At 34.1% G+C, this 27696-nt stretch overlaps 1 protein-coding gene across 1 annotated transcript; it reads right to left on the reverse strand.

Annotated features, from left to right (window-relative positions):
* Positions 1-386: 386 nt before the first annotated feature.
* On the reverse strand, positions 387-27220 carry LOC142335131 (uncharacterized). The gene is made up of 14 exons (XM_075383495.1): positions 26716-27220; positions 22799-23053; positions 20326-20532; positions 19671-19843; positions 16833-16926; positions 15957-16280; positions 15009-15281; positions 14278-14447; positions 12228-12386; positions 10478-10605; positions 5780-5895; positions 3811-4059; positions 1132-1173; positions 387-483 (listed from the first exon to the last, which is right to left on the reverse strand). Exons 1-14 carry the CDS (start codon positions 27047-27049, stop codon positions 455-457), a joined length of 2553 nt encoding a protein of 850 aa, XP_075239610.1. The 5' UTR covers positions 27050-27220; the 3' UTR covers positions 387-454.
* Positions 27221-27696: the final 476 nt, after the last annotated feature.

The following is a 27696-nucleotide window of genomic DNA, read 5'->3' on the forward strand; positions in this document are numbered from 1 at the left end:
CATTACACTTTGTAATATCTTTGAAATTAAATATTGATATGCTGATTCTGATTTTTTTATTTCAATTATATTCGATTATATCCGACTATATTCGATTAATATAAGTTTATTTATCTAGAACTCAGCATCTCAAATAAATTTAACAAACGAGAATGAAATTGCAAACGGCAGTTTTGACCATTTTTATTGTCCAGTCCATTTTGTTTAATTTTTAAGGGCTAACGGGAACAGAGTATTCAGAACAAACCCCCCCCCCCCCCCCCACAACTCCTCCCCCGTCAATAAAAGTTTAATTTTCATTAGACTATTGTCAAATCAATGAGCGTTCTATACCATTATATACGTGTAGAAATGTCAATTCTAGATGATCATATTCTACCCTGGGGGTAATAGGAAAAAATTTCTAGTTTTCACTCTCTGAATGTAGTTCACGTTATCTTCTGTGATTTGAGATCTAGTCGTGCTTGAAACTGGTTCTGTCTCCTGTAAACAAAAAACAAAAGAATTTTGATGTCATTACCGAAACTTACAAGTACATAAATAGTCTTTATCATAAGCAAACACCAAATACTTTTGGCCATGATTTATCATCCCACCCCAGCAACGTTGGCCGCTGATTATGGCTACTAATTAAAAATTATATCTCAAAAGGGCAAGTTATTTTTCATCAACGCAACAAGGGGGTGGACTGAACAAGTCCTTTTTGAAACAAATCCTTTAACACACCAGCCACCTATATCTATTAAGAGAAAGTTTCATTATCCGGTTTAAAAAGAGAACATTTGCATTGATTCCAGTTTCTATGAATGAATGACCAGTTGATCAGACGCTGATCAAAGAATTTAGTTGCCAGGTCAATAAGGTTAATTTTAAGATAATCTGACTTTAATTTCTTTAACTTATCTTGCCTTACTCTAAGCTTATTTCCAAGTTTATACTTCCAAAGCTAAGGGCTTGCTAACTGTCAAACAACTGAACGTTGTCGTAAATTGCCTTAGCTTTTCTCCTAACTGTAAAATTCAATCACCTTAATTTATCTCGTCTGATAAATTATTCTAAAAGTTACACTAAAAATTATTTCGGTCATGGATTTATAATAAGAAAAAGTCAAAGCTTTCAATCAACACTTACCCGAAGGTACAGGTGCGAGATTGTCGTCATCGAACTCAGAACCTGAAATTAACCAAACCTGTTAATACTGTTTAAGAAAATCCGGGCAAACATAATGAATATCTTCGAAGTTAAATAAAGCATTCTTTCAGAATGACAAGAGTGTGGGTGGTCTTACAGAATCACAAGTGTGGGTCGCCTTACAATATTTTCTGACAGATCTCAACAATCAGACAGATCTCGGCAATTAAGCTAGCAGCCTTCAACTGTAATGCTCAAAAAAATAGAGCTACCTTTTTTTATGAAGCTAATTTTTTGGCATTTTTTTAAAATTAACGGAGAATGTTTTATGATTAGTTGACGGAAATTAGAATTTGTCTTCGAAAACTGAAATAACATTTTTCCAATTTTTCAATTGAAACACACGCAAACGTTTCTCAAGTCGATCTTAAAAGATAACATTGTTTTACACAAGCCCTGTGAAACATCCCTTCTGTCTCGCTCTAGGAAGCACTGACACTGAGAGCCGAGATTATTGATAGCCTTTATAAGCTATGTATAACCACCCCTGTTGAAATTTGGCTAAGAAAACATGAAAACGTGATCTTGATCGCTATTTTTAGGATAAAACGGTCCAAGCCTTTTTATTTTTTTCGACTGTCTTGAACGTTTAGGAGAAGATCGTTTTTCATGGAATTTCATTTAGACCGTTGCCGAGAGTTTTTAAACGTAAGAAATGGACTTTTTAATCATTCGTTTTAGATGAGCAATTTGAACGTTGTATGCTACATCCTGTTGCAGGCTACAAAATCATAACTTTTTTCAAACAAAGCCAGCCTGCAGCTAAATTGGAATAATAGTTTGACCACAAGTATGGTTCTAAAATTGTCACTATAGTTGTCCAAAAATTTTGTGCGGTCATTTTTCCCTCTGTTTTGAGAATATGAATAAAATCTAATAAAACTTATTATTTGGCCAAGTTGATCTCACAATTTTGTTTCATTCGCAGCTATTCAATTTTTAGTAACTGAACTATGCATTTTACGTCAGAGGCCCTAACTGATGGTTTGAATTTTAGTACAGAAATTTGAGTACCCGGAAGAAAATGTGAATTAACTGCCGGAAAACCGGGAAAACAAAAAATCTCGATTCTTTCTTTCAACTTTGTCTTGGGTTTTGGCTTGTTTGACCATAACAATTCACCGTCACACAATATTAATGCTTCTTTTTAAAGAACAATTAATTGGGAGCGTTCCCATAATAGCCCCCTTCCCCCAGGTTAGTGGTCAGATAACATAGCCCCCACAATAACGAGGGGCTATAATTTCATGGGAGGGGCTGTAATGGGAAAGACCCAAAAATAGATCTAATAACGCTTTCTCAGCTAAGTGATAAGAAACGGAAACATTCCTGAAACTTTCGTTCAAGCTTTTCAACAGAGATTCAGGATTCAGCGTCGTTTGAGTGCATTGATCTTTTTTTGCGTTGAATGCAATCAAAATTTGTAAGACTGGTGTTGAATGAGCTGAAGTGCGCTGCAATATTTTAAAAGCAGAGCTGCAATATTTTAAAAGCAGAGCTGCAATACTTTAAAAGCAGAGCTTTTAAAAAAAATTTAAGTGCATTTCGGCACATTTTCATTTCGTTTCCTGAAATTTTTACCATTTTGTTTAGTCTTACATTATTTATTAATGTTCTATAAAAATGCGCTGAAAATTCAACTTTGACTCTGAATAATTTGAGCTTTTTCAGCTCAACTCTTACATAAGTTTTAGATCAGAAAATTAAATTGAATAGGAAGAGTTAGCAATGCATTGTGCAGTGGAGTAAGTAACGTTGAATTGCGGTGAGCGGGGCTCGAGACTCAGTCAACACAAGAAAAGTTTGAAAGAATCGCAAAATTATGATCAGGGGTCATTTCGAGTACACAAAAATCTGGTCAGGGGTCATTTCGAGCTCCCGAAACTCTGATCATGGATCATTTTGAGCGCACGAAAACCTGATTACAGGCAGTGTGGGGCGCAATTTCATAATAACCAATGAATGAATTGATAAAATTAAGTGTCGGATAATTCTCAAAGTTAAGCTATAAACCAATTTTTTGAGATTTTCCAGTATAATCTGGGTGTATTTCCCTCCTCCTTTTCTCAACTGGGCTGGGGACTGACTACGGCGGAGTAACTAACAAGCAAACAATTATAGGAGAATTGAGGAGAACACTGTATAACCGTCGTCTGAAACTCTCAAAATTTCCCTCATTACCACCCTTACCCCAATTACCCATATTCCTACAATTTTTTTAACCCCCATAGACACTTTACCCCCTGTTCTCATGTCATTTTCACTTTGAAAATCTTCTTGACTCAATGACGTCTCTATTTTTCTTAAACGAAAAGTAAAAAGGTCTGAAACAGGTATCTCGAAAGTCTGGATAATGGTCTGATTTAGTCTGATCAGTGTCCGTTTCACACTGGGATTGTCTGATCAGAGGTCTGATCAACCTGAGCGTTACTCGAAATGCAATTAATATAGATTTTGATCAATAGATTTCTACATTCAAGTGAATCAAAACCTTTTTACAAGTATTTTGCTGGAATATTTAGCAAATATTCGAGACATGATTTCAGGTGAAATTTAGCCCTTGCCACTTTTGTTCACAAAGCCCCAAAAGGTACCTTTGCAGCCAAATTTATTGCCCACCTGAACAGAAGTAATTGCCCTCATCTGCGCCAGTTTGGGGACAATCTTGTCTCCCGTCACAAAACTGCGATCGACGCAGGTAGTAGTTAGGTTCGGTTCCCCCACAAGACACGCACGGTTCCAGACTTCCGGGAATGTTGCTTGCTGTCTCTATTATGGTTTCCTCTTTTCCCTCCAGAATTATGTCGCCATTTAGGGTCTCACATTTTCCGCAGATACAGATACGGCGATACGTGACTTTCTGTTGGTCTGCAAAAAATTAAGGAATCTTGCAACAATCAGTCGACTATTCGCAGTAGTTTTCTATGTGGGTAAATTGAAGGACAATACTTAGGGACAGAAATACGCCAGCAATTTATAGTTTTAGCCGCCGAAACTGTAGAAAGCGTTTTCCAGTACCACTTTGACCGTTTTCCGAAAAAAAACACATTTTAAAACGAAAAAAAACTTTTTTAACTGCGTTTTATAAGATCTCCCACGATAACTTTTGCAGTTCAATTAGGGCAATTGAAATTTTCCCGGGTTCACCTCATAATTCCACATGTTACAAAAGTTGTCATAAAGTTTCCATAAAAGTAACGTTCTAAATAAAGAATTTTTTAAGGAAAAGGTTAAAAGCGCCAAAACACAACCCAAGAACATTGTTTCAAGAAAAAGGGTTAAAAAGCTGCTGAAATTATTATGATGCGGTATTTATGGAAAAGTTATAATCACAGAACTTCATACCAAGTTTTATCATTGAAACTGGGAGCTCAAAACTGCCAGGCACTCTGGAAATGGGTTATTTTGCATTCAATTGAAATCTGAGACTCAGGCAACGATTATTTGCATTATTCTATCAAAAATTGTAGCCACAAAATTTCATAAGGCAAGAACGATTTTAACTGGTTCTTTACAACGACGCTGGTTGTTTACAATGTCATAACGCTCAATGAGAGTAAACTCATGTGAGAAACATTAACTTGATTTGTTAATGGAAAATATTCTCCAGTCACAGACCTTCTTATTAAAAAAAACAATGCATTTCTAATTCTTTAGTCATACATTAGGTTATTCTTTAGTTATAGAAGTTTCAAAGATCTTACGATACTCTTCCGATCATCTTATAAGATCATGCATTAATCTTACGAGAAGTTAAGAGAATCTTATATTAATTTGAATCTATCCAGGAAAACATTCCAAGAATCTACCTTCAAATAAACTGATCTTAAAAGACTGATTATAATTGGGAAAGAATCGTTCAACCCTAAAGCAAACTTTGAGACAACCACATGACATCAACAAATAATTGTGCTAGTTGCATTTTTATAAAAGATCTTGCTTAATAATTTTTTTTGAAATCTTACAAGTTTTTGAAAACACTAAAAACTATTTTCAAAACTAACAGGCAGTGAAAGTAATACTGTAAACCTCACCTCGTTGAGATATCAATTTGGCGGAAACGCTTAATATTCTTCTTGATCAATTTTTTAATAAAAAGAAAATTTGATTTGAAGTTATATTGTAAACGTTGATAAATTGGAAATGCGAAACTCAGTTTCATAAAAATTTCAGAAATCAAGTTAAGCTTTTTTCGTACAACCTATCTCTTTTAAGGGGAATTTGTCCTCATTTTCGATAAAAAATTAATTGTATTTATTTCGAAAAAAAAATAATTTCCTCTGATTTAAAAATAATTGTAAAAAATTAATTTGTACACGGTATGTCCAGCAGAACAGGAGATACAGAAAAAACAAAAACAACAAAAGCATACACTTTTGTTTTGAATAAATTCATTTGTATATACATTACCGATTTATACCAATCACTACTTTGATGAACTATTATATTATTCGAATTAGTGTTTTTTTTTTATTTTTTAATGTTTTTTGTGTTCTCTGTACCTCCTGTGTTGCTTGAGATACAGTATGTACATCACTAAAGTGAGATAGCGATGGATGGGACAGGTTCCTTTCATATGCTGTCTTACCGAAATGGCAGATCTGCAGTTTTTCTCCGAATATGCCACACTCAAACAGCTCCGATAGTGGAGTGCTGCATTTGAAACAGGATTCCTCGAACAATTCGGTCGTGCAATCTCTCCCCCTGTGTCAATTATCATAAAATAATATCAGACAAACTCTCTGGTCAGTTTACGTTTAAAAGCTCATGATTTGCGGGCTTCATTTAATTACCTCGGATTTTTTAGCTAAAAATCTTTAGCTACTCGGGTACACATAGAATAGCAAGCATGGAACGCTTAATAACATTAACTAAAAAAAAAGAGATTACATTTTTAGTGCCAGCTGACACCCCCATTAGACCATGATGCTGAGCCCTAGAAACCCTGCATGATTCGAAAAGATGAATAGAAATTCGCCTGAGTATAATTAGCCTAAACAAGGGGGCTCGGTAATGTGTGTTTGTACATAATGTTCCGACCCGAGCTAATCTACATTTCTGATTTGTTGTCAACCAAATGAAGAAATGTTCAAATATAAATGTTTGAAATTAAAAGAATCGATACACAATCAAACAACTAACTGAATTACATAATGCCGTGCCTCATTAGAGCATTCACGAGATCTGCCATAAATAATACTGTGAGAAAAAAACAAACAACAAAATAAACAAAAACGCAAAACATTTTTTACAGCAAAAACTCAATATCTAAATTTTAAGGCACCTAGTAACAACGTCAAAAAACAATCAGAAAACAGCTTAACTAACCAAATTTAGTTTTTCTAAACTACAACGCAGATGGGGCTTTGCCTTTATGAGACTACATAATAAGTCAACAAAAAAAGAAATCATTAGGCGAAGTTCAAAATTCTAACAATATTTTTTAAACCAAATAGTTTCAAACATCTGAAAAACCATTAGTTTTTTACTGAAAAACTATTGATAAACTTACTAAAAAGTCCTTAAGAAACGAATAGGACATGCCTTTGGTTAAACTAAGCCAGGGAAACAGACTAAAGATGCTGAAAAATTCAAAAATTACCAACAATTTGCGAAAACACAAAATATTGAAGCCATTCAAATTTATTAGCTATTATCTGAAAATTTTTCAAACATTAATTATAGTAATTCAGTTAAAACTATAGTGAAAGATTCAAAACGTTCAATTGGGCATCATTTAAAAACCACTAGATCTTTCAGTAATGAAAACGTGCTAAGAGAAGAGAAAAAGAAACAGAAATAATGACCACTCACAAAATTCTCATGAAAAAGCATATTGTCCAACAAACAAAACCAAAGTTGCGGAGACGTCTTAGTGATGAGATTAAGTTACAAATTGACAAGAAGATCTATAAAAATTGGAAAATTTAAGAAAGTTTTGGAAAACAAAAACATCATAAATTTTTACACTGTTAGCATTGAAAAACTGACCGCATTGAAAAAGTTCATTCAATCCCTAATTAGCAGCTAATGAGGCCTCTCAGCAATTAGAAAAATGTTTAGGAATACATAAAGAATAAAAAACAGCAAAAACAACAATTTCACAAAAAAGAGAGAAAAGTGTCGACGCCAATAAAAAACGATGTTTTCAGAAGAACTCTTTTATTTTGGCAGTTGTTAACCATTTTACTTCAAAAAATTTTACCAAATTTGAACAATTATTTTCAAACCACGAAATATTTAAGAGAACCAGTAGTATCAAAGCCATTAGATTCAATAGCTTCGACGGAAATCAATAAGTTCATTAACATATGCATAGATGGGAAGACAAAGATATCTTTTGTTTGTAGCTTATCAAGAAGCCATTACAATAGGTCTTATAATTATGAAAATGACAACAAATACAAGCAAAAACCAAAGATTCCGTAGAAAAGTGCGAAAAGAAAGTGCCGAAGCCATTAACACCAATAGGCTTTTTTTGAACGTTTAAACTATGATTATTTCAACGTCTTCTCTAAACCAATGGGAGCAGTCAATACTAGGACATTACTAGGATAAGATTTCAAAAGCTCATGGTTGATTAGTGCTCCATTTATTCCGAAAATTCATTTTTAAGTCTTGACAGCCATTAGCTCTCCACTTAAAGCAGCTGATAGGTACACTAATCCCCCTTTAGATGCCGCTTGCAATTTTAGTCAACAAATCTATGCCATAGGAATAAAAAGTTTATTAAAATCTAAAAAAAATTTAAATTCCATTAAAAATTACCTAAACTCAGAGTCGAGGCCATTAAAAAAGCAGCGATTCCTTAAAAACGAAATATTATTTATTGGCAATTTTTTGAATGTAAATGAGATTTGTCATTAACAAAAAATTGATAAGAAAGGTGACGAGTCTCTAGGTGACTTCAGAAAAAAAACAAAAAGTATGAAAAGGTTTCTAAAAAAGAGCAATTCAAATCGAATTCATTTTTTATAGTAAACTAACCTATGCGACCAAAAAAGCCTTTTTTAACGCATTTTGTCTATTAAGAACACAAAATTGTTTCATTTTGTAGAGTAAAAATTCATTTTAATTTAACATTTTGATTGAAAGATCTTATATTGAACAAAAATTACGCTAAAAGTGAACAAAATCGAGCCAAATGTCACGTTTTCACACAAAAGTTTGAACCTCAATAATTCTTCAAAAAATATTACAACAAAAAATTTTTTTTATTTGAATTGATACGCTGGAGCTTTTGAATAATGCCACGCACATTTCTCTACGATGATTATATCGATCGACGAAAATTGTCTGAACGAAAAACCCCTTTGAAAATTTGGTTACTTTCCCCACAAGTGGGACCAGAACAAAAATTATTCAAGTGAAAAATTTTTCCGAAAAGGATTTTTTATTTCCATCAGTTGTGGAGGCTTCCGCACATAGTATCATTCAAATTTACCCCAGAAGAAGAATTGAGAAAAATAATTTTCAGCATAATTTTTTACGTGATCAGAATATATCATCATTATGAACCAGCACCCCTGCCAATAGGTTTCATTTACTATTGTGCTAATTGGTGCAATTTTGAGACGAAAATATTCTAAAGTACAAAATAAAATATAATGCTTTATTATACTATTATTTACTGTGTTCTATTCTTTAATACTATATACGAATTAGTACAATTGTTCCTTTATTGTCAGATTCCACACTTTAAGGCTTTTTCTACATATACTGAGATGTGCTTTGTGGATTTGACTAGAAAAAAAGGACCAAATGGTCCGCTTTATTTGGTTGGTACGCTGGCTTGTATTAAAAATAATTTTAGCAATTTTTCTTAACCTGATACACTTTAATTTACCTTTACCTAATTCAATGAAAGTGCTGATACTCAGAGAAAATTTGAATGCAACTCGAAACTGTATCGCACATGTAGCTTTTGATCGCAGTGTAGATGAGCGAGTATTTTTGGCTTTCAGATTTGTTCCACTTAATGTTTTTAAATAATTTGGAAAAAAAATCGAAGTGGGCGCTTCATCTATAGTTATGTTACGTGTTATTTGACCCTAAATGAATTTGACTCTAAGCTGCCCTACGGGTGTCGTGAACAACGCTTACGAGATTGTGAAATCTACTTGCTATGTTTCGTAAGTAGAACTCACGCGGAGTCTTCTTACATTTTGAGCTTGACTTTTTAAAACGTAGTTTTATAAGGAGTTTTAAAAATTTAGTGTATAAAAAATTCAAAAAGTAAGCAGAATTCACGCTCATGAAAATTAAACAACTGAACTGGTCAAAAAATAATCCATAACAAAATTTATTCTCTTTGATAATACTAATTTGATAAGACTAAATTCACAAATTTCCCTCAATAAACAGATTTTTAAATTTGTTCTCTCTTTTTATATATACCAATATATGCCAAACTATATTTGGTATATCATTTAAGTTAAGCGCAAACAGAAAAGGTCCGATTAGTTAAATAGTGCCATTTTTCCCATTGTGCCCCCACCCCCTCCAGCTTTGCCAGCTTAGTGTCACTTGCCGTACTTTTTCATAATGATTCATATCACGCATTTCATCTGATGGGACAATTTAAATCTGGGACGACAATTAAATGTTGTAAGGATGATGAAAATTCCAGAATGCAAATATTTTTTTCCTCAATTTGTTGAAAATCACTTTGAAAATACTTTTTTCCTAAAATCTTTCAATTCGGTTTCAATCTTTTACTTTTTCAAACCCATTTTAAATTATGAAAGATTATCTTCCTCCTATGGATTGGTTGAAGGGGAATGTGAACTTCAATTGCATTAAACGTGAACTTCTTTTAAACAACGTGTGAAATTTGGTTACAGAACTTGTGAATAATAGGGAGCTTAAAGTTGTCACAGAGTTTTTTCTATTTTATTTGATATATAAATTTTTGATATTTTCTTTATTGTTCATTAAGTTTTCTGAAATATTTTTAGTAATTTTTTTTATTAATCGTATATTTGATTAATATAAAATACTGACCGGCGTGGAGTGTGTGATAATTTTTTTTTCAATAATGAAGCATATTGGTTAATAGTTCAAAGTTGTCGCTCTCATAAAAAACGTCTGATCAAGTTTGTCTGCTTCAATTATTTGTTCAAAATATCAATTGAAAAGGAATGAGAAAACAACACAGCAGTTATCTGTTATTTTATATATCTAATCTTCTTCCATCTTTCAAGCCTTTAAAACCTTGTCAGTTGTGAAATTTTTCGCTTACCTCATACCATCTGATGTTGACTTGCGGTTAGTTCTGGTAACATACCTGTATATGAAGTCACAGTTGCAGTCACTCCATTCTGTCCACTCACTCGTCAAGTTGCAAGGAGACTCTGCACTCAGTCCTCCACACTCGTCATCTGGACCCACAATTGATGTCCTACTCCGGCTGGCCTGTCCACAACATAAAATGTTACTACCCATGTTGAGGTCCAGACCGAAATCGCCTCTGATCAGACCGTCCCAGACAAAATTGACCTCTGATCAGACCAACCCAGACGGACGTGACCTCTGATCAGACCAACCCAGACGAGAGTGACCTCTGATCAGACTCAAGTGCGCTCGAAATAGCCTGATCAGAGATTATGCTTTTAAACATGGACGAATCTGTTAATGTTGCTATTCAGCTCATAAAAATTAATGTTTTCAAATCAATGTATTAACAATCAGAACTGTGCTCCCCATTTCCATGTGAAAATGTGAACATCTTTAATTGACATGCTTTATTAATGTATAAAATTAATGCATACCCCAGTCGACTTCGAACGGTTACCCTACAATATCTTGAAAGATTACCATTTATCTTTCAAGGTCTTCCAAGCTAGACATTCATTTATCCCACAAGATAACCTTCAAGAAAACTATTCAACTTCTAAATACGCATATCCTTGATAAAATTTTAGAAGGACAGCATATAACATTTCCGAATATTTTTTTTTCACTTTGACAAGTTTTTAGGAACAATATAAATGAAATTTCGAACTTTCTGCCCAAGATATAAAACAATTAGATGCACAGAACATGTTTTTTTCCAAAAAGAGATTATATTTTTTTGAAGAAACGAAATGAATGTTAGAGAATTTTAAAAGAAATGCACATTAATTGAAATACCGTTTATAAAAAAAATGATAATCGAAACGTTTAATTTTGTATGCCCTGATAAAACAAAAGAACAATGCGAAGTTTTTAATAAATTCTCAATTTTCGTTAGTATTGCATATTGGAACAGTAAAGATTTATTCTTGCCTGGCTGATTTTAGTTTGATCTCTTACTAAAACTCAAAATATAATGTGTTTTTGCTTCTAATTCTCTTAAAACACACACAAGTGCATGTCGGAAATCTGCGCAAACTGAATGATCACGGCTCTTTAAAAAACCCAACGCGAGCAGAGCTCGACGGAACGAACTCGTCAGATAACCATCGTTTTGCAAGATAGTCAGGGTCTTGCAAAATCTTGCAAGATTGACATTTTTCGACAGAATATTACAAAATCTTGAATGACAAAATTAGACGGGTTGAGCTTTTTTATGAGTTTCGTAGCAAAAAGGACGGAACACATGCAAAGGGTTCTGAAAATGTGACAATTTTGTTTTACTATTTCCGCGAAAATTATAATACTTATATCATACAGGTAGATACAAAAATTTGTGGTTTCTTTTGGAACCAGTAACAAAATTTGCGTTACCGAGCAGTAGGTCGTTCCAAAATGATGCCATAAATGCAGACTAAAACAATCGTTGATCAGACTTTTGTGTGCTGGAAGCTTCGTGTTTGCTAATTGTGCGCTCAAAATCATCTTATATCAAATTTTTTAAAATATTTTAATATTTTCCCGCTCTTTTCTGAGCCTTTTCTGCTGTCCCGACCTTTAATTTTAGTTTCCGGATTTGGAATTGTGGACCAGTAATCGGCATAAGATTTAATGTCATTTTTGGTCTGAACATTAATTTTGGAAACCTTTTTTTTTTAAAATGCAGTTTTTTTTGGCAACCGTTTAATTTCGTAAATTCATACAGTATGGTCTCCACAGGTGCAATCCCAGGGAGTCCAGTTGTTGAAGAGACTACACTGCTCCCAATTTTCCAAATCAGTCCCACAAAATGCGCAGCTGTTGGTGTTTGTCGAAGTACACTGTCTCTCTTGGGATCGCAGATTCACGTCACAGTCACAGGCCTGAAACAAGAACACAGTCTCAATGACAGCACCAAGTACCGCAGTAGAGGTCCAGTAGAGGACTACAGGGGGGGGGGCAGATAACTGGGTATAGATAAAATAGTATTATATCTATGTCCAGCACAGATAAATCACCATCGTTTTCTGCCATTATAGTTAATTATGGTTTCCTTCTTAGAAACATGAAAGAAGAATGCATATATTTTTTGTCTCGAAAATGCAGATTCAGTCACATTAAGAAACTGAAAAAATTGAGACAATTATATTCATTGTTGAAGATTACCAATAAAATATGATGACAAGATAATAAAGTGAACAAAACCTGTTTTCTATTTTGCCTCAACATTTTAAAAAGAAAAGAAGTAACGTGAAAATAAAATCAAAGCCTTGAAACAAAAACAATGCAAATGCAAAATTATTTTTTTTCAATTTATTCAAATAATTATATATTTGAGTGAATATATTATATATAAGAATTTGAATGATTAATATATTATATCTACATATATATGGATTTAAATTATCAAAGGGCCGGAATAGTTTCAACTCCAGAATACTTTTGCAGGAAAGGGAAGTTAAATTAGCTCTCATCCGAGTACAAGAAGATTGCGTCAGCACTCTTTAGGTCTGTAATTCCGGCAAATTTGGGCAAAGTGGGCTAAGACGCAAATTTTAGCAATTTTTCTTTACAAAAAGAGGCTGAATTGGACCAAACTTTTAGCAGAAAATGACTCACAAAACAATTCAGCAACCTTCCGTGGTGACGTCTTAACAAATAGACGTACCAAAATATAGAATTTTCAACGGACGTTATTGGTTGAGAAACTTAAAACACTGTATCCTTTTGCGTTCAATTAACCTAAATTTGACATAACCTAATTCTAGATGACATTTTGTTACCGCATCTGGCCATGCCTCGCGGGCCATGGCCATGCCTCAGCGGCCACTGGGATTTGATATGAATCTATCACAAGCGAACTTGAGACCAGTGTCCCCCAAAATATTTTTTTTCTCTTTCGGCCTATCGCGTTTTCTGAGCAATTTTACATTAACATTAATATCCTATTTTAAAACATGGAGATTTGTTGAGCAATCAGTCAATCAGAAAACAATACTCCCATTTTCTCAATTGTGATTGGCCAGCAATAAAATTTGTATATTTTGGTACGTCTGCCGTTTTCACTAGCGCCACCCTCCGCTATCTTTAGATGTAAAACCAATAACGCTTTCATTAAAATTTTAACATACTTTTACCAAATTGATAAAAATTTGAGCAATAATTAATGAAAATGTGAACAAAACAACAGAAATCAGCCAAATTTTCAAAAAAAAAACTTTAAAACTTAATAACTCCTTGTAAAAAAAGAAATTGAATATAGTTTTTAATTTGATTTTGTACGTTTGACTGATTTTCTAATTGTGGCCCTCAAAATTCTCTACGATGAAGACAACGAGCGGCCGAAACAACGATCGGCCAACACAACGATCGGCCGAGTTTTGACAGAACAATAAAAAAGACTGGACCATATAGTTCCCTCCCTAAGGTGCCGTAGGAGCAAATGTGCAAGCAAAACCGCTTTTATTCCATTAAGTCGAACAGTCTTTGATTATACTGTTTATTAGACAGAACCTTAGATGATTCGTAAGATTTATTAGTGATCTAAATGGATAAGTCAAAAGAAGTAACCCTTCAGACCGAGAGGTCGACTTTATGTCAAGATTGATAATGGAGAGGGGGGCGGGGGTGGATTCCCCGACCTTAATTGCATGTTCGACAACCAGTAACTCTCATCTCGAAGTCTTTTGGCATCAAATTCGGTCGAATACGGTATTATCAAACGTCGAGATCTCGAACAGTGTCCATCAAGGTACAACTACGGGTACAACTTACCGACCAGACACCCCAATCACTTGTCTCATTGCATCCTCTGGTATCTTCCAGAGATGCGCAAGGGTTGCAATGGACAGAGAGACACTTCCTGGATCTGGTCTCTGTCTGAGTCCCGCAGTTGCATTGCCAGTCACCCCACTTCGTTGTAGCCCCACACGCATGTGCAACAGCTGAATCAATTCAAAAGTGGTCCAAAAAGATTGAGCTGGTTCCCCACCTTCACGTCCGCAAGAACTTAATCCAGTGAAAGCAATTAGTCTGTCCCCAACTAAACCCACACCCGCCCCAATGACTAAAATTTTTGTTTTCACATTCATATTCGACACAATAAAAGCGTTTTTTCCCCACTAACATTGGTTCGAATAGTCTGATGGAGGGGGGCGGGGGGACAATTAATATAAGCATATGCATTGGAAAAAAGATATCAAAATCCCATGGCTAGATAGACTTGTATAGACTTGTAAATAATGCTGACTCTGTTTAAAAAACAGACGATGATTTGTGAAATTCACCCACCCCAGTCATTAAAGTTTTTGTTTTGATAATCATATTGGACCCAAAAATGATGCGCTTTTTCCAATAACATTGGTTTGTTTAGTCTGATGGGGGGGGCAATTATTATATGCATATTCATTGTAAAATCAAAAGTCCATGGCATTAGATAACACTGAAGATAATGCTGACTCTGGTTTAAAAATAGACCAATTATTTTTGAAATAATTTACTCCTACCTCCTGGGCAGAACTCAGTGCTCTCGTCTGAGCCCCCTCCCCCATCCTTGCAATCATCGTTTCCATCACACAAGGTGTATATCGAAGCCAGGAGTCCTATGTCACTGTTGGAACACAGGAAACAAGGGTTGTCGGTGCTTCCCAGGTTCGAGCAAGCGGAGGCCGTGGAAGTGTTGTAGTAGAATATCTCGCCTTGGGGTATCAACTGGTCTGTAGATGCGAGACAGGTACCACAATCGCATGTCTTTTTGTACCCTTTGTGTTGCTTGCCGTCTAAAATTGTCACACGAACTATTTTGAGATATGCTATTCTGGTACAAAACGTCACAGACTTAATCAGTGCTGAGTGAAAATGAAGGATCTATTCTTACCACCCCCCCGCACTTAACTTTTTACCCCCAAGTCGCACGTGCTATTTTTCAGATGGTATCAGCACATGATTTTTAAGTGTAAGTGAGAACAGAATAGATCCAATATGGATGCGTCTTGGATCTAGTACTGCATCAAGGTTTGGTCATGTCTTTTCTTAGACCTGCCACGTCTTCAACCATGTCATGCTTTGGCCAAGTCTTGAGATATCTTAAATCATTCTAGCCAATACTTGACACGGCTTAACTCAATCGGCGAAGACTTGATGAGTGACAAATCAGTCTTGGCCAAGACTCGACAAGTCTTCAGACATGAAACAAAACGTGATCAGAACTGATTTGTTTACCTAACAAGTGAATTTTACTGGAAATGAACTACTGATCAGGACTTGACTATCTTTCCGAGTTTATATTCATACACTAATTTGTTATCGCTCTCTCAAAATTATTCAACAACTCAGTTATTCAACAACAACAGCCTCGGTGTTTGATAACTTATCAATTGCAAAAAAAACCAGCGTGCTAATATTCCCTTTGAGACGGCTTTTGTGAAAGTGTTAAACTATGTTTAAATACGCACTCAGACAACACGTGAACAGTTCCTGTGGGGTGCCGAAGTTTCCGCAGGGTCTGGTCTCTGTTAGAAGGGTACCACAAATGTCGCACGTGTCACTAAGAGTGGACAGACATTGCCCCCTGCTCCTCTCTTGCGTACTGGTAGCACATTCACACTGGCCCCAAGAGTCCCAGGTCTCTCTGTACTCGTTGCACGTGTCCGACTCAGAAGTGCCACCACATTCAGTGCACGGTTCCACAAGACATGTGCGGGAACGAGAGGCAAGTTTGTCCGAACAGAAACAGCTCCAAGGTCCCCATTCGTCGAACTGGCTGCATGTTACAACTTCTAAAGCAGAACAAAAACTTATATAAACGCGCTCACGCACACATAAATGGTTGCATCAAATTCTTCAACTTGTTATAAGCTCCTGAGAATGTAAACCAAAGGATTATTTCAATTTGATCGATGGTAGTACCAAACTATGTTGCCCATCGCTGCTGTATAGCCAAATCAGAAAAGAAAACAAAAATAAATAAAAATTTCAGGGAAGATTTTGGAAACTATCAATATAATCAACACTGTCATAGTTTACGAGCACTTAGTGCAGTATAATTTTTTTTGAAAAAAGAAATGAAAAAAAGATTACTGTGGAAACTTCTACAACCAATTTGTCGATATTTAAAAAAAACAATTATTGTTGAAATTATTCTAGAAATAAAGTTGACGTGATAATTCCCTTTTATTTCGACATTTTTTCTAGATAGTTGTCACTATATTTAAAATATTTTAAAGTTGTTCTAGTTCATTTAAGTTTACTAATGTTGAAATGCTATTTTCAAAGCAAACATAGAGGGTTTGAAACCGGAAAAAAGAGAAAAAAGTTGTTTATGGACTTACCCTCCAATGGGAGAGAACAACCCTCACACGTGGTTGCATCCGGGGAGTCGCATGTTCGATCACGCTCACGCTGAGCTGTTGAACAGTTACATGCCTAAATGTACCAACATTTGAAACCGTAGGTTAAATCAGTTTTAGAGACAAAAACGTCTCCGTATCACTTTTGGTTGTCAACTTCCTTGAAATGTGGATTAGGACCTTTCAGTCAGCCTGCTTTATTTAATCAGCCAAATTTAGCTTGCCGATCAGATAATTTGCGCACATGTATACAATAGTGGTGGCGCTGAAAAAGTTTGGCAAAAGAGAACTAATCATCACGAAAGTTTCATTGCTTTGATTCTCGAAAAGTAATTACCGCTTAAAATCCCAAATAATTTCAAAAATTTTTCGCCTTTTCAAGCTTTTCCGCATTTATCATCCAAAGTGATTTAGTTAGACAAAATTTCAATATTTTGACTACATGTTACAAATGGCTTGCATCAGTTTAGTTTAAACCTATCGCCTGAAAACTCAATTGGTCATCGCAGCCATTAACTTAGAATATAATTGGCTAATAATTTGCTTACGAAAAAGACATGGAACGAATTGAAAAAGCAAAAAAATTAGAATACGCCCAGGAGAATATAAAAATCTGTAAGCTAAATTTCCTGTAGTAACCTGTAAAACGCATAAAATTCATCTGGAGCTCTGCTTATCTTAAGTGTTACAAAACGCTTAATGAAGCATCAAATTTACTTTTATTATAGACAAACTATGGTATCAATTTACAAAGGGATTTAAAAGGAAGAGTTTTAGGACTCATTAGGCTAGATTTTTTGAGATGTTTGTTTTTCGTTGATTTTGTGCTTTGGGACGAGATAAAAAATCAGAATCAGAATGTTTTAATTCGTGAAAAAAACGGGAGGTCTGTTTTAGAAGTTCATGTGTATTAAATTTGCAGGAGGCTGCAAAATGTCTAATTTGTACGGTTTATAGGTTGGAACCAAAGTTGAGCGCCTTTGTTTTTCATTCTTGAGATATCTGACCAAATATTTTCTCTTTTAATACTTATTTTTTGTTAATGATACTTTGAAAATAGCACAGTTATAAGATTTCAAAATCTCTTTGATGCTTTGCCTAATGAAACATTAAAGTTACTTTAATTATAGGCAACATTATGGTATCAATTTACAAACAGACTTAAAAGGAGGAGTTTTAGGACTTATTAGGCCAGTATTTTTTGTGAAATTTGTCTTCTCTGTTTTTCTGCGTAGAGACGAGATGAAAATAAGAACCTAAGAGTTTTAATTCGTGGAAAAGAACGGGAGGTCAGTTTTAGAACTTCGTGTGTATGACATCTGCCGAAGACAACGTGATGGCTAATTTGTACTTTTTGTAGGTTGAAGCCAAATTTGAGCGGCTTTTTTTTCAGTCTTGAGATTTCCGAAAAATAGTTTTTACATGAATTTCGATTCTGTTCAAAGATCGGTTTGTTCAAAAAAAGTCTTTGAGTTTCTCGCTTAAGACTTAGGTTTTGTTAATAACGCTTTGAACATAGAACAGTTTCAAGTTTTCAAAATTTGGCAAAATTTTTAACTGTTAAAAAAGTGTAGAATTGTCAATAAGAACATTTAATCTAATTTTTGAAACATTTAAACTAATTTCTCTACTTTTAAGTTTTCGCTCTAAATTACAAAATAAGCTGTTTTCAACGTACTAAATTTGGAAACATTGATCAGAAATTTATAAAGTCTTATAAAAAAATTATAAAATCCCAAAGAACGGAAATGTAGCAACCAATCCACTTCACAATGCTTGAGAAAAATTTGAATGCAAACAGGAAACTAACTTCACACAAAATGAAACCGAAGCCTGTGGGCAGCAACTTTTGTAAAAAGATCACAACTGTAGGAAAAGTTTAAAAACAGTTCCAAAAAGTGTTGGAAATAATGACAAGCCTCAATTTTACGAAACCAACAGAAAAATAGAATTTCACATGTGACTTCAGAGCAACATTGTTTGTGAAATGTATATTTTAACGGTAACATAACGATCATAAAGTAGATAAAAATTTAAGAATCAAACTAATTGAGAACCATAATTCCATCAATTTTTTTTTTCGAAATAAACTTTTTAACTAATTCAAGCTGTTGAACTGTACGCAGAACTGTCATTTAATAGAAGCAAGGCCAACAGCAAGGGAAGAGAACCAATTAAGCTCGAATATTTCCAAACGAATAGCTTTCAATGCAATTTAGATCTCTATATGGAAAAAAAGTTGCACTGAATTTAGTAAATGGTAAAGAAAATGTTAAAAAATTCAAAAAAGTATTCTGACTGAACCAATAGTTTTTACGCCATTCTTTTCAATTACACTCCTCATTGTCCCTTTTTGCTTGATTTCAACTTTTGGCAATAAATTTGGATCGTTCCGGGACTATGTTCGAAGTTCCTGTGCCACGCTCAGACTCTCACGAGCCGTCTTGCTTCGATCTATTTTCGTCGACACCCGGGTCGTTTATATCCCCACTATGTTATGTACCCAATTAATTTTTTGTCTGTGCATTGTAAATTTTAATTTTGATTGATCATAATTAATTTCGCTGTAACCATACATGGTAACTGCAGTTAACTAATATCTTTTCTTGCAATTAACTAATATCTCATAAAAGCATGCACCTGTACACACTGCGCTCGAATTGAATAGTTTGGAGAGGCCTTCGGACGCACGAAAGTCTGGAAGATATGGTACCTGGAATTTGTTAAAACAGAGATGACATCGGTCTGGACCTCAACTTGGGAATCCAGCAAACGATATACCAAGCGTTCAAAGCAATTACGAAGAAATTTTAAACACACCGTCCACTCCGTCCACTCTGATACTATGCTGCAGTCTCTTGTCTCTCTGGTGTGGATGCAGTCTGGCTCACAGTAGTTCAGCACACAGTCTCTAGTCCGGATGTCTGTATTGTTGCTACACTCACACCCCCACGCACTCCACATACTGTACACTCCACAGTCAAGAGAGGTCACTGAAAGTTGCAACAGATCAAATTGACCCGGGTCGATAAAAGATTGAGCAAGGTCGCAATATGAAAGTAGACGTCGCAAAAAGCGGGAAAAAATGATCAAAATTCAAAAAATCTAGTGCCCGAAATAGTCAGATTTCCTTAGCATTAGGCGCAAAAAAAAAACAAGTGTAAACCCCGGTTGAGATGTCAGCATCGTTTCAACAGATTTTTTGTAAGAAAAGAGCTGAATGCGTTGAAAACATGTCAGAAATGCGCTAAAATGCGCTGAAATTTTGAGAAGGCGCTGAAGATTTAAATAATTTCTTAAATCGTTTCAGCATTTTTGGCACACTTCTTTAACAATCTTTAGTCCTTATATATGAATTTTCACAGAAAAGAAATATTCTGATAGTATTTAGCGATTAAATTTTTCTCTTATACTCTTGAGAAGCATTTTAATTTTACTCGATTTAAGTGTTGTTAGCGAGTAAATCAGCAGTTACCTGGGCAATTAGCCTCGTCACTATTGTCACCACAGTCGTCAACTCCATTGCAAACAGCGCCTGGCTTCACTAACAATCCAGAATTGAGACATTTAAAACATCCCATCTCATCAGAGTTGTCCCCACATTGGTTCACATTGTCACACTGCTGATCACTCAACACGCATAGATTGTTCCAACACTTGAATTCGAGGCAAAGGTGGCATTCTAAAAAGCAAACGTCCATTTTCCACTCAATTTCTCAAAATTTTTACGCGGACACTTTTCTATATGACATTCTCTGAAGTTAATATTTTTCTACCAATTCCAATTTTTCTGCAAAAGCCGTTGTGGTACCCAAATTTATGTTTTGCTAAACAAATATCAAAAGACTTTTTTATCTGAAAATTTGATGTATGTTGAAAAAAAAAATATTTTTGTTTCCAATAAAAAAATTCAAAATAATACTGAATTGAAAAACCGAAAATTTATAGAGCGAGCACAACGCTTAATTCTTCCTGATTACATTTTAAAAAGAGTTATAGAGCATTTCCTATATTTGGAGGAATGTTCATAATTGTCGCTGCAGCTTTAAGAAATTTCATTTTTTTTCTGCCATACAAAATTTTCTCGCTAACTTTGGTAATTATTTAGAGAGATGATACATTCCAATCAAATTAATTTTTGTTATCTTAAGCAACAAAAAGACTACCGCTTCTATCGGTTTTGGTAAAGTTTTGTTTTATTGGTTTTCTTTGTTTTTGGCAACGTATTAACTTCGGAGTTATTTCTATCAAAATTGGCTATTATCTTTGTCAAAAACAAGGCGGAGCAAAGTGGCTACTAAGTCCAGTTAAATCTTGCATAACTTTTGATTTGTATCTAGAGCCAAGCAATTTGATTGATATAACGAAGTCCAAATTTATCCAAAAATTAATTAAGCTTTCAATGTCATTAGTAAAAATATAATTAAAAAGTTTCCATTGACATAGTTTCTTATAGTATAAAAATTTTCAGCAAGATTGTCTCCATTCTCTTCGTTAATTTTTTTCTCAAAACAAACAATTAGTTATCATTTTTGGGTACTCTTTCAAGTTGGTCAAAAACCAATTGCTCATCGTATAGGTTTTGCTCAAATGCCGATAAACATTGTACACTTGTCTTCTTTTCTTCCAAAAGAAGTGTAATTATACATTTGCAACCAACTCAACAACATAATGATTTAGTACCAGTTCTTAGTTGTAACAGGTACATATTTTGATAACATTAAAAAACAAAAATGCCGCTTCCAGCAAACTGTTCAGTTGCTTTTAAGAAAGGATTGGGAAACGCAATTGCTTCATTCATACTTTTTCAATTTCTTTTTGTAAATAGCAGTTCGAAGGTAATACAGTACTTTCAAAGCTTTGGTGATAATCTAACAACTTGCATTGAAATGTGGAGTCTTGCAAATTAAATGTTACTACAAATTTACATCGATTGCATTTGTCCTTCTTTTGCTCCATTTTGTCTCAATTTTGACCAAAGTATTTTAACTTCTTTTCAAGGTAACAAAAACTATGAGAACGTTATTAACAGTTTTTTTCAATCGCAAAATTATTACCATTTTTTGTGAAATTAATCACCAAAATTATCTGATAATAAATTCACGTAACAGATATGATATCTTAAAAAATTGCATTAAAGATGATAATCGACGTGAATTGCGTCCGAAATCTGTTTTTTTTAGAATCAAATCTTCGAAAAAAAGTTAAAAATTTTTCTGATTTGAAGAAACTAACTCAGACCAGTTTGACTATTTTTTTCTTTGAGCTAATGATTCGTGAAAAAAAGCAATTTTTCCGCATTATTTATGGAAGTTTACTTTCAAAATGATTTGAAGCAAAAAACGAAAGGATTAATAAAACTTTTGGCATTTTTCATGTTTATGCAAATAAATTCTATTGGGATAGATAGAAAAAATGGGGGTCACTATATTATGTAAAATAATATGTGAAAATAATGACGATTTCTCTGCAACAATTTTTTAAAAACTTTTTTAATCAATGTACCACTCAAAGCTATTATATGTTGCCAAGGCAGCTATAGATGATTATAACGAATATATTTAATTTGATAGTAACTTTTCTGGACTGGATTTTCAGAAATCTAGTGTTTTTTAAAAATACGTATAATAAAAAAAGCTAAGCAGATTTCTGGTTATCGTTGCAAATCTATGTTATTTGATTTGCTCCATGCTCAAAGACTGATTACCAATAAGAACCATTTCAAAAAAAGCAAACATTACACTTTTAAGTTTTTTCAAGTTATTTCTTTTCTTCTCATCTTTTTTGTACATTTTGAGTCGGATGTAAATCATTCACTCCTCTTATAGCTTGCTATGGCTTTGTATTATTTAAAAAAAAATATATATAAATATATATATATATATATATATATATATATATATATATATATATATATATAAACAAACTATGTTGTATTTTAAACAAACCATCCGGCTCATCTGGACATGGGTAGACTTTACAGTTGTGGCAAAACTGGTTCCTCATATCAGGAGTGAAACACTTGTTGCATTTGCACCAGTATCCCCCCAAGAAGTTCTTGCAGAAGCCACACCCTTCTGGTCGGCTCTCCAGACACTCATTCACATCTTCACCCCAGATGTCATTCTTCATGGAGTCACAGTGTTGCTTCCCAGTGGCAACAAGGACACACAAATGGGAGTCGGTATGGTTGAAGATTTCACCTGGAGTGAATAACAGCAAGAATTAACGGTCGGAATTATTTTTTTGAATCAAAGTTATCTATGGATTTAAAAGTGTAGCCTGGGGTCAAAATATTATAACTATGGCAGTGTTAATGTACAGTTACGCTCCGTTCAGCTGTATGGAAGGGTCAAAAAGTCAGATTTGATAATATTAACGATAATAATTACAAAGAGGTCCAGCATATGTGCGTTCGCTCATAAAGTCCCAAAAATTCATATATGCCAAATATCAGAATTTGAAAAAATAACAGTTTTAACCAAGAAGCAAACCTAGACTTACTTCTTTGAAAAGAATCTTGATCCTATAAAAAGAGCTTATTGAGCGGTAGATATAATCATACTTACTTCAAACTACACGAGTTCTTTTTGGTTTAAGTTTCATAATTATCATCTTACATTTGATACAGTTTAAAAGTAATGTTTTTAAGAGAAAAAAATATTCCAGGTAATCTACGGAAGCAAATGAAAAACTCAAAAACTGAAAATAATTGAGAACATAACATTTTGAGGTCAAACGAATTACACTAAAACTATTGGCGTGAGCTCTTTTTGACTGAGCCAGTTTATTCGATAGGCCACATACGCACTGGTTGGCGATGAGAATTTGGCTTTAGCTCTCTCTTTTATGCGTAGATAAAAGTACATTTGATCCGTTAGCCAGTGGACATGTTTGATGAGAAAAAAAAATAAAAATAAATAGTGCTTCCACTGCTTTTATGTAATTACATGATCCAAGAGGTTCAAAAAACCAGTTGTCCGTCCTTCCCTAGACATGGATTTTCCAACTAATGAAAGAAAGTGAAGAGAAAGAAAGCTATAATGGAATAATCAAATTTTTTTTTTAATTTTATCAAAACACTCAAAACCCTTTTTTTCTGTAATCAGACAGAATAGTAGCATCTGGAAAGTATCGATTACCTGTTTTTCCATTATAAGCCAAAAGGTAAAAAAAACCAAGAAATAAATTCTGGAAAAAACCAATTATAGAAAAATTTGAAATCAAGTTGGTGACTATTTTTTTCTGGCGATTGTATCGTGGTTTTAACAAAAGATTTAACAAACTTATGATTTGCTTCCGATAAAGTTCCAACTATAATTATATTAACCCAAAATTTTCTCAATTATTGCGCGGGCTTACAATTTCATTTTCCCAGAGTCATTGGAAATTAAACAAAAGCAGAAAAGAATCAAATTTATTTGCATTTGCCTTACCACTAAAAAAGTGTACTATAAGGACACTTGATGTAAAATACATGTTCGTTTACGGTGTACGTGAATTTGGTGTCCCAAAAAATTTGAACTAGTGATGTTCACTAAAAATGACTCGGGTTTATTCTCTTTATCTTTAAAAAAACGGACTAGAAAAATTGTGCACGTAACTTTGAGACCAATTCAATTTTACAGAGAAATGAACCTGGAGAAAAGTTACATTCAAAACGGATGAGAAACAGATATTTGAATTTCAAAACATGACAAAGATATTTTGGCTTGGGTTGGTACGGAATGGTGATTAACTTACGGTCATGATAACTTTAACAGGTTTTCAGAGGACTAATTTTGAGCAAAATTTTTTCTGAACGATTTTGACATTGTGCAATAACAGTAGTTATAACTCGAAAGACAATTACTCAATTACAGGCAAGGATAATTTTAAGACAGTATGAAAGAGATATCTGATAAAAAATCTTGACAACTTCAAGCTAATTTATGCGTTTTGTTTTTCCTAAAACAAAAATTTAACAAGAATTTCAAAGACTTAAATTGAAATCTCCTGCAATTGCCATTTTTTTTAGTTTTGGAAGTATATATAAGTATTTTTTTGGTAATATTTTAACCTATTCCTGATGTTTAATATAACTGTTTTTGCCACTTGTCTCCGCTTAGATTTTAGAACAAGATGAAATTATGAAACACTCAAATTTGTTTCTTCTTGTTTTATCCATTTTCCTAACCTATTAGCATATTTTCAAACGTAGAAATCAAAAATTGTTGGAAGTTTTTAAGGACTATTATTTTTCAATGATGTAGTTTATGCATCTCTTTGCAAAAAGATATCAATTGGCCGAAGTACGGCTTAGCAAAACAAATAGGCAAGCTATGAAGTTTCTAACCAAACTGGGAGTTGGAACAAAATAAACCATGCTTATTACTATTTTGGAGTTCCAGAAAAAAGCATTCATAATGAGTGTCAAAATTTATTCTGGAAAAGTTTATACTGCAAAGATTTCAACCCATAGTTTTAGACATTGTTCAGTTGAATTCCTTTCGATGCAACCTCCATAAAAATCTTTTCAAACGGACACTTGTGTGTGGTAATGGACTCATCAATTTTGTGGCATGTCAGATAACAAGAAAGTCAGATAGCTAGAAAAAATTAATTCAATGTGAAGAAAAACTAAATCTCAAAAAAGGACCTTTTCCAGAATTTTTGCTACAATTCCTCAGAAAAAAATTCTAATTTTTTTTTTCGATCACCGTATCAATTTTATAACTTGCTGTCAATTTAAGGGTCTCCGTGTTTAAAGTATTTGTGAATGCAATTGCAATAATTGATCAGAGATGGATAGATACTGTACACGTTTGAACACTGAAATGTTTCCCAATGGTAAATATCTTGTTTTTTATACATTTTAGCCATTAAAACACACAAAGCAAAATAATTTGTTTACTACCAAGACACCATTTTCTCTGTTACCTGCTAGATACACCGAATAGCATTTTTTTGAAAAATTATCAAAAGTTTTCATGCACTTTTCGTTTACTTTCTACCTCGGGAACGCCAACTCGATCTAATGCCAACTGTTGAACAGCAAGTAATAATTGAAACACAGTAATAAAAACACAAAAATAAGAAAAACTGCAGCTTGTAAATGGTTACAAGCAATTTTTGAACATCAGATATTGCATTTACGCGGACACAAACGGGAAAAATTACTGATTACTAATTTTCTTCTTATTACTGATTATCTTAGAAAAAGAATGGATTTTTAAAATCAGTTTTTATGAAACTTTTATGATAATTTTTTTTTGCTTGAAAATGCCAGACCAAGTCTGGAAGCGTGATTTGGTGTAATATTTCAGGGAGGTATAATTCAAGGGGACAAAACACATTTCATTTTTTCTTTTTTAATACCAATTCAGTTAAAGTCAAGTATATTTTGCTCTAGGAGTGTAAAATTAACGCAATTTTTATACAAGTAAAGAAATTGGTTCCCCGTTTTGTAAGAAAAACTACCGGGGGATCTGTTGTGAAAAGGAAAAAGGGGGAAGAATTTTTTGTGTCGGGGAAAAGGTGGAAATCTGGAAGACGAAGGCAAGAAGAATGCCACGATGCTGCTCCGCGTCGTTTGGCGACCCAAAAAATGGTAGTGGATGCAATGAATGCTGTGCAAACCATATTTTCACTGCATTTTAGCGTATCGCAAAATTTCACAGTAACCGTACAAAGCAAAACCATACAATCGTGCATAAAAAACCGCACGATATTTACCGCTTATCTTACATTATTCTGCAATTATTCCTCAAGAACTCAGTTTTTGATTGCTTCTAGAATCTGAATCCTCACTGATGAAGAACAATTGAATGTTTGAGCCTGTCAATAGTAACAATAGAATGCCCAAAAGGGTCTTCAAATTTTGTACCGGTGTCTGCCAAAAGATCAGCAGTGATATCTCCCCCACAAAACTGACTGTCTCTGCAGTAAACAGCTGAATTATACACCCCGCTCTGTACCATTCCTCTACACTGACCCCAGGTCAAGTCCAGATGTTGTTTCTTATTCATAGTCGGGGCGCCTCCCCCTATCCCGCCCGTGTTGGAGCTCAGGGCCACAGCTTGTTCGAACGTCAGAAGCATTTCTTCGCACTGATAGGGTACAATACATTGTTGACAATTAGCATACGAAAACACGAAACTTAAAATAATCAAATTTGTGAAACTTGCGGTAATCTTAAGGAAACCCTTGCGGTAAACCATGGCTGACTAACTTAGTCGGTAACTAAGATCTAAATCTTCAATTGGCAAATTTTGTTATGGATAGTAATTCACAGTGCAAAGAAATGTGAAAACATTGAATTTTTATCAAAATTTCATGATACAAACTAGAATCAAAATGCATTAATTTATGCATGAAACAGCAGGCGGAAACTCATCTTGACGTTGAATTGCTAGAATATCAATGGTTTTCATGTGAGACTGTTAAACGTTTGGCTATTTTTAATTAGTTTCCGGTTTGGTGAAAACAGCTGTCCAAAATTGATATCATCTAAATATAAAAGCATAGTTCAATATTTCTATGGTGAAGGCAGATTAAGCAATTTCATTAAAATTTTTGAAATTAGGAAATTTTTAAAATTCCGTATGGTACTTGTTTGAGCTTATCAAATCGGCCTCAAAATCTGAGCTGAACCCCCGAATTAATCAAAGCCAATTAAATGTTCACGAAAATGAGACATCGACTCGTCTTTCAAAGCTTGTGATCTAGGCTATCGTTAAGAACTGGTTTCCCAGGTCGAGGCATGAACGAAAAAAATGCAAGAATTGATCGGAACTCGAGCGGAAAAAATGCAAGGAATGAGCGGAATAAAAAATGCAAGGAATGATCGGAATAGAAACCGCTAATT

Source organism: Convolutriloba macropyga, chromosome 2, assembly GCF_964194025.1.
Source record: "Convolutriloba macropyga chromosome 2, txConMacr16.3, whole genome shotgun sequence".
Lineage (NCBI taxonomy): Eukaryota > Metazoa > Xenacoelomorpha > Acoela > Convolutidae > Convolutriloba > Convolutriloba macropyga.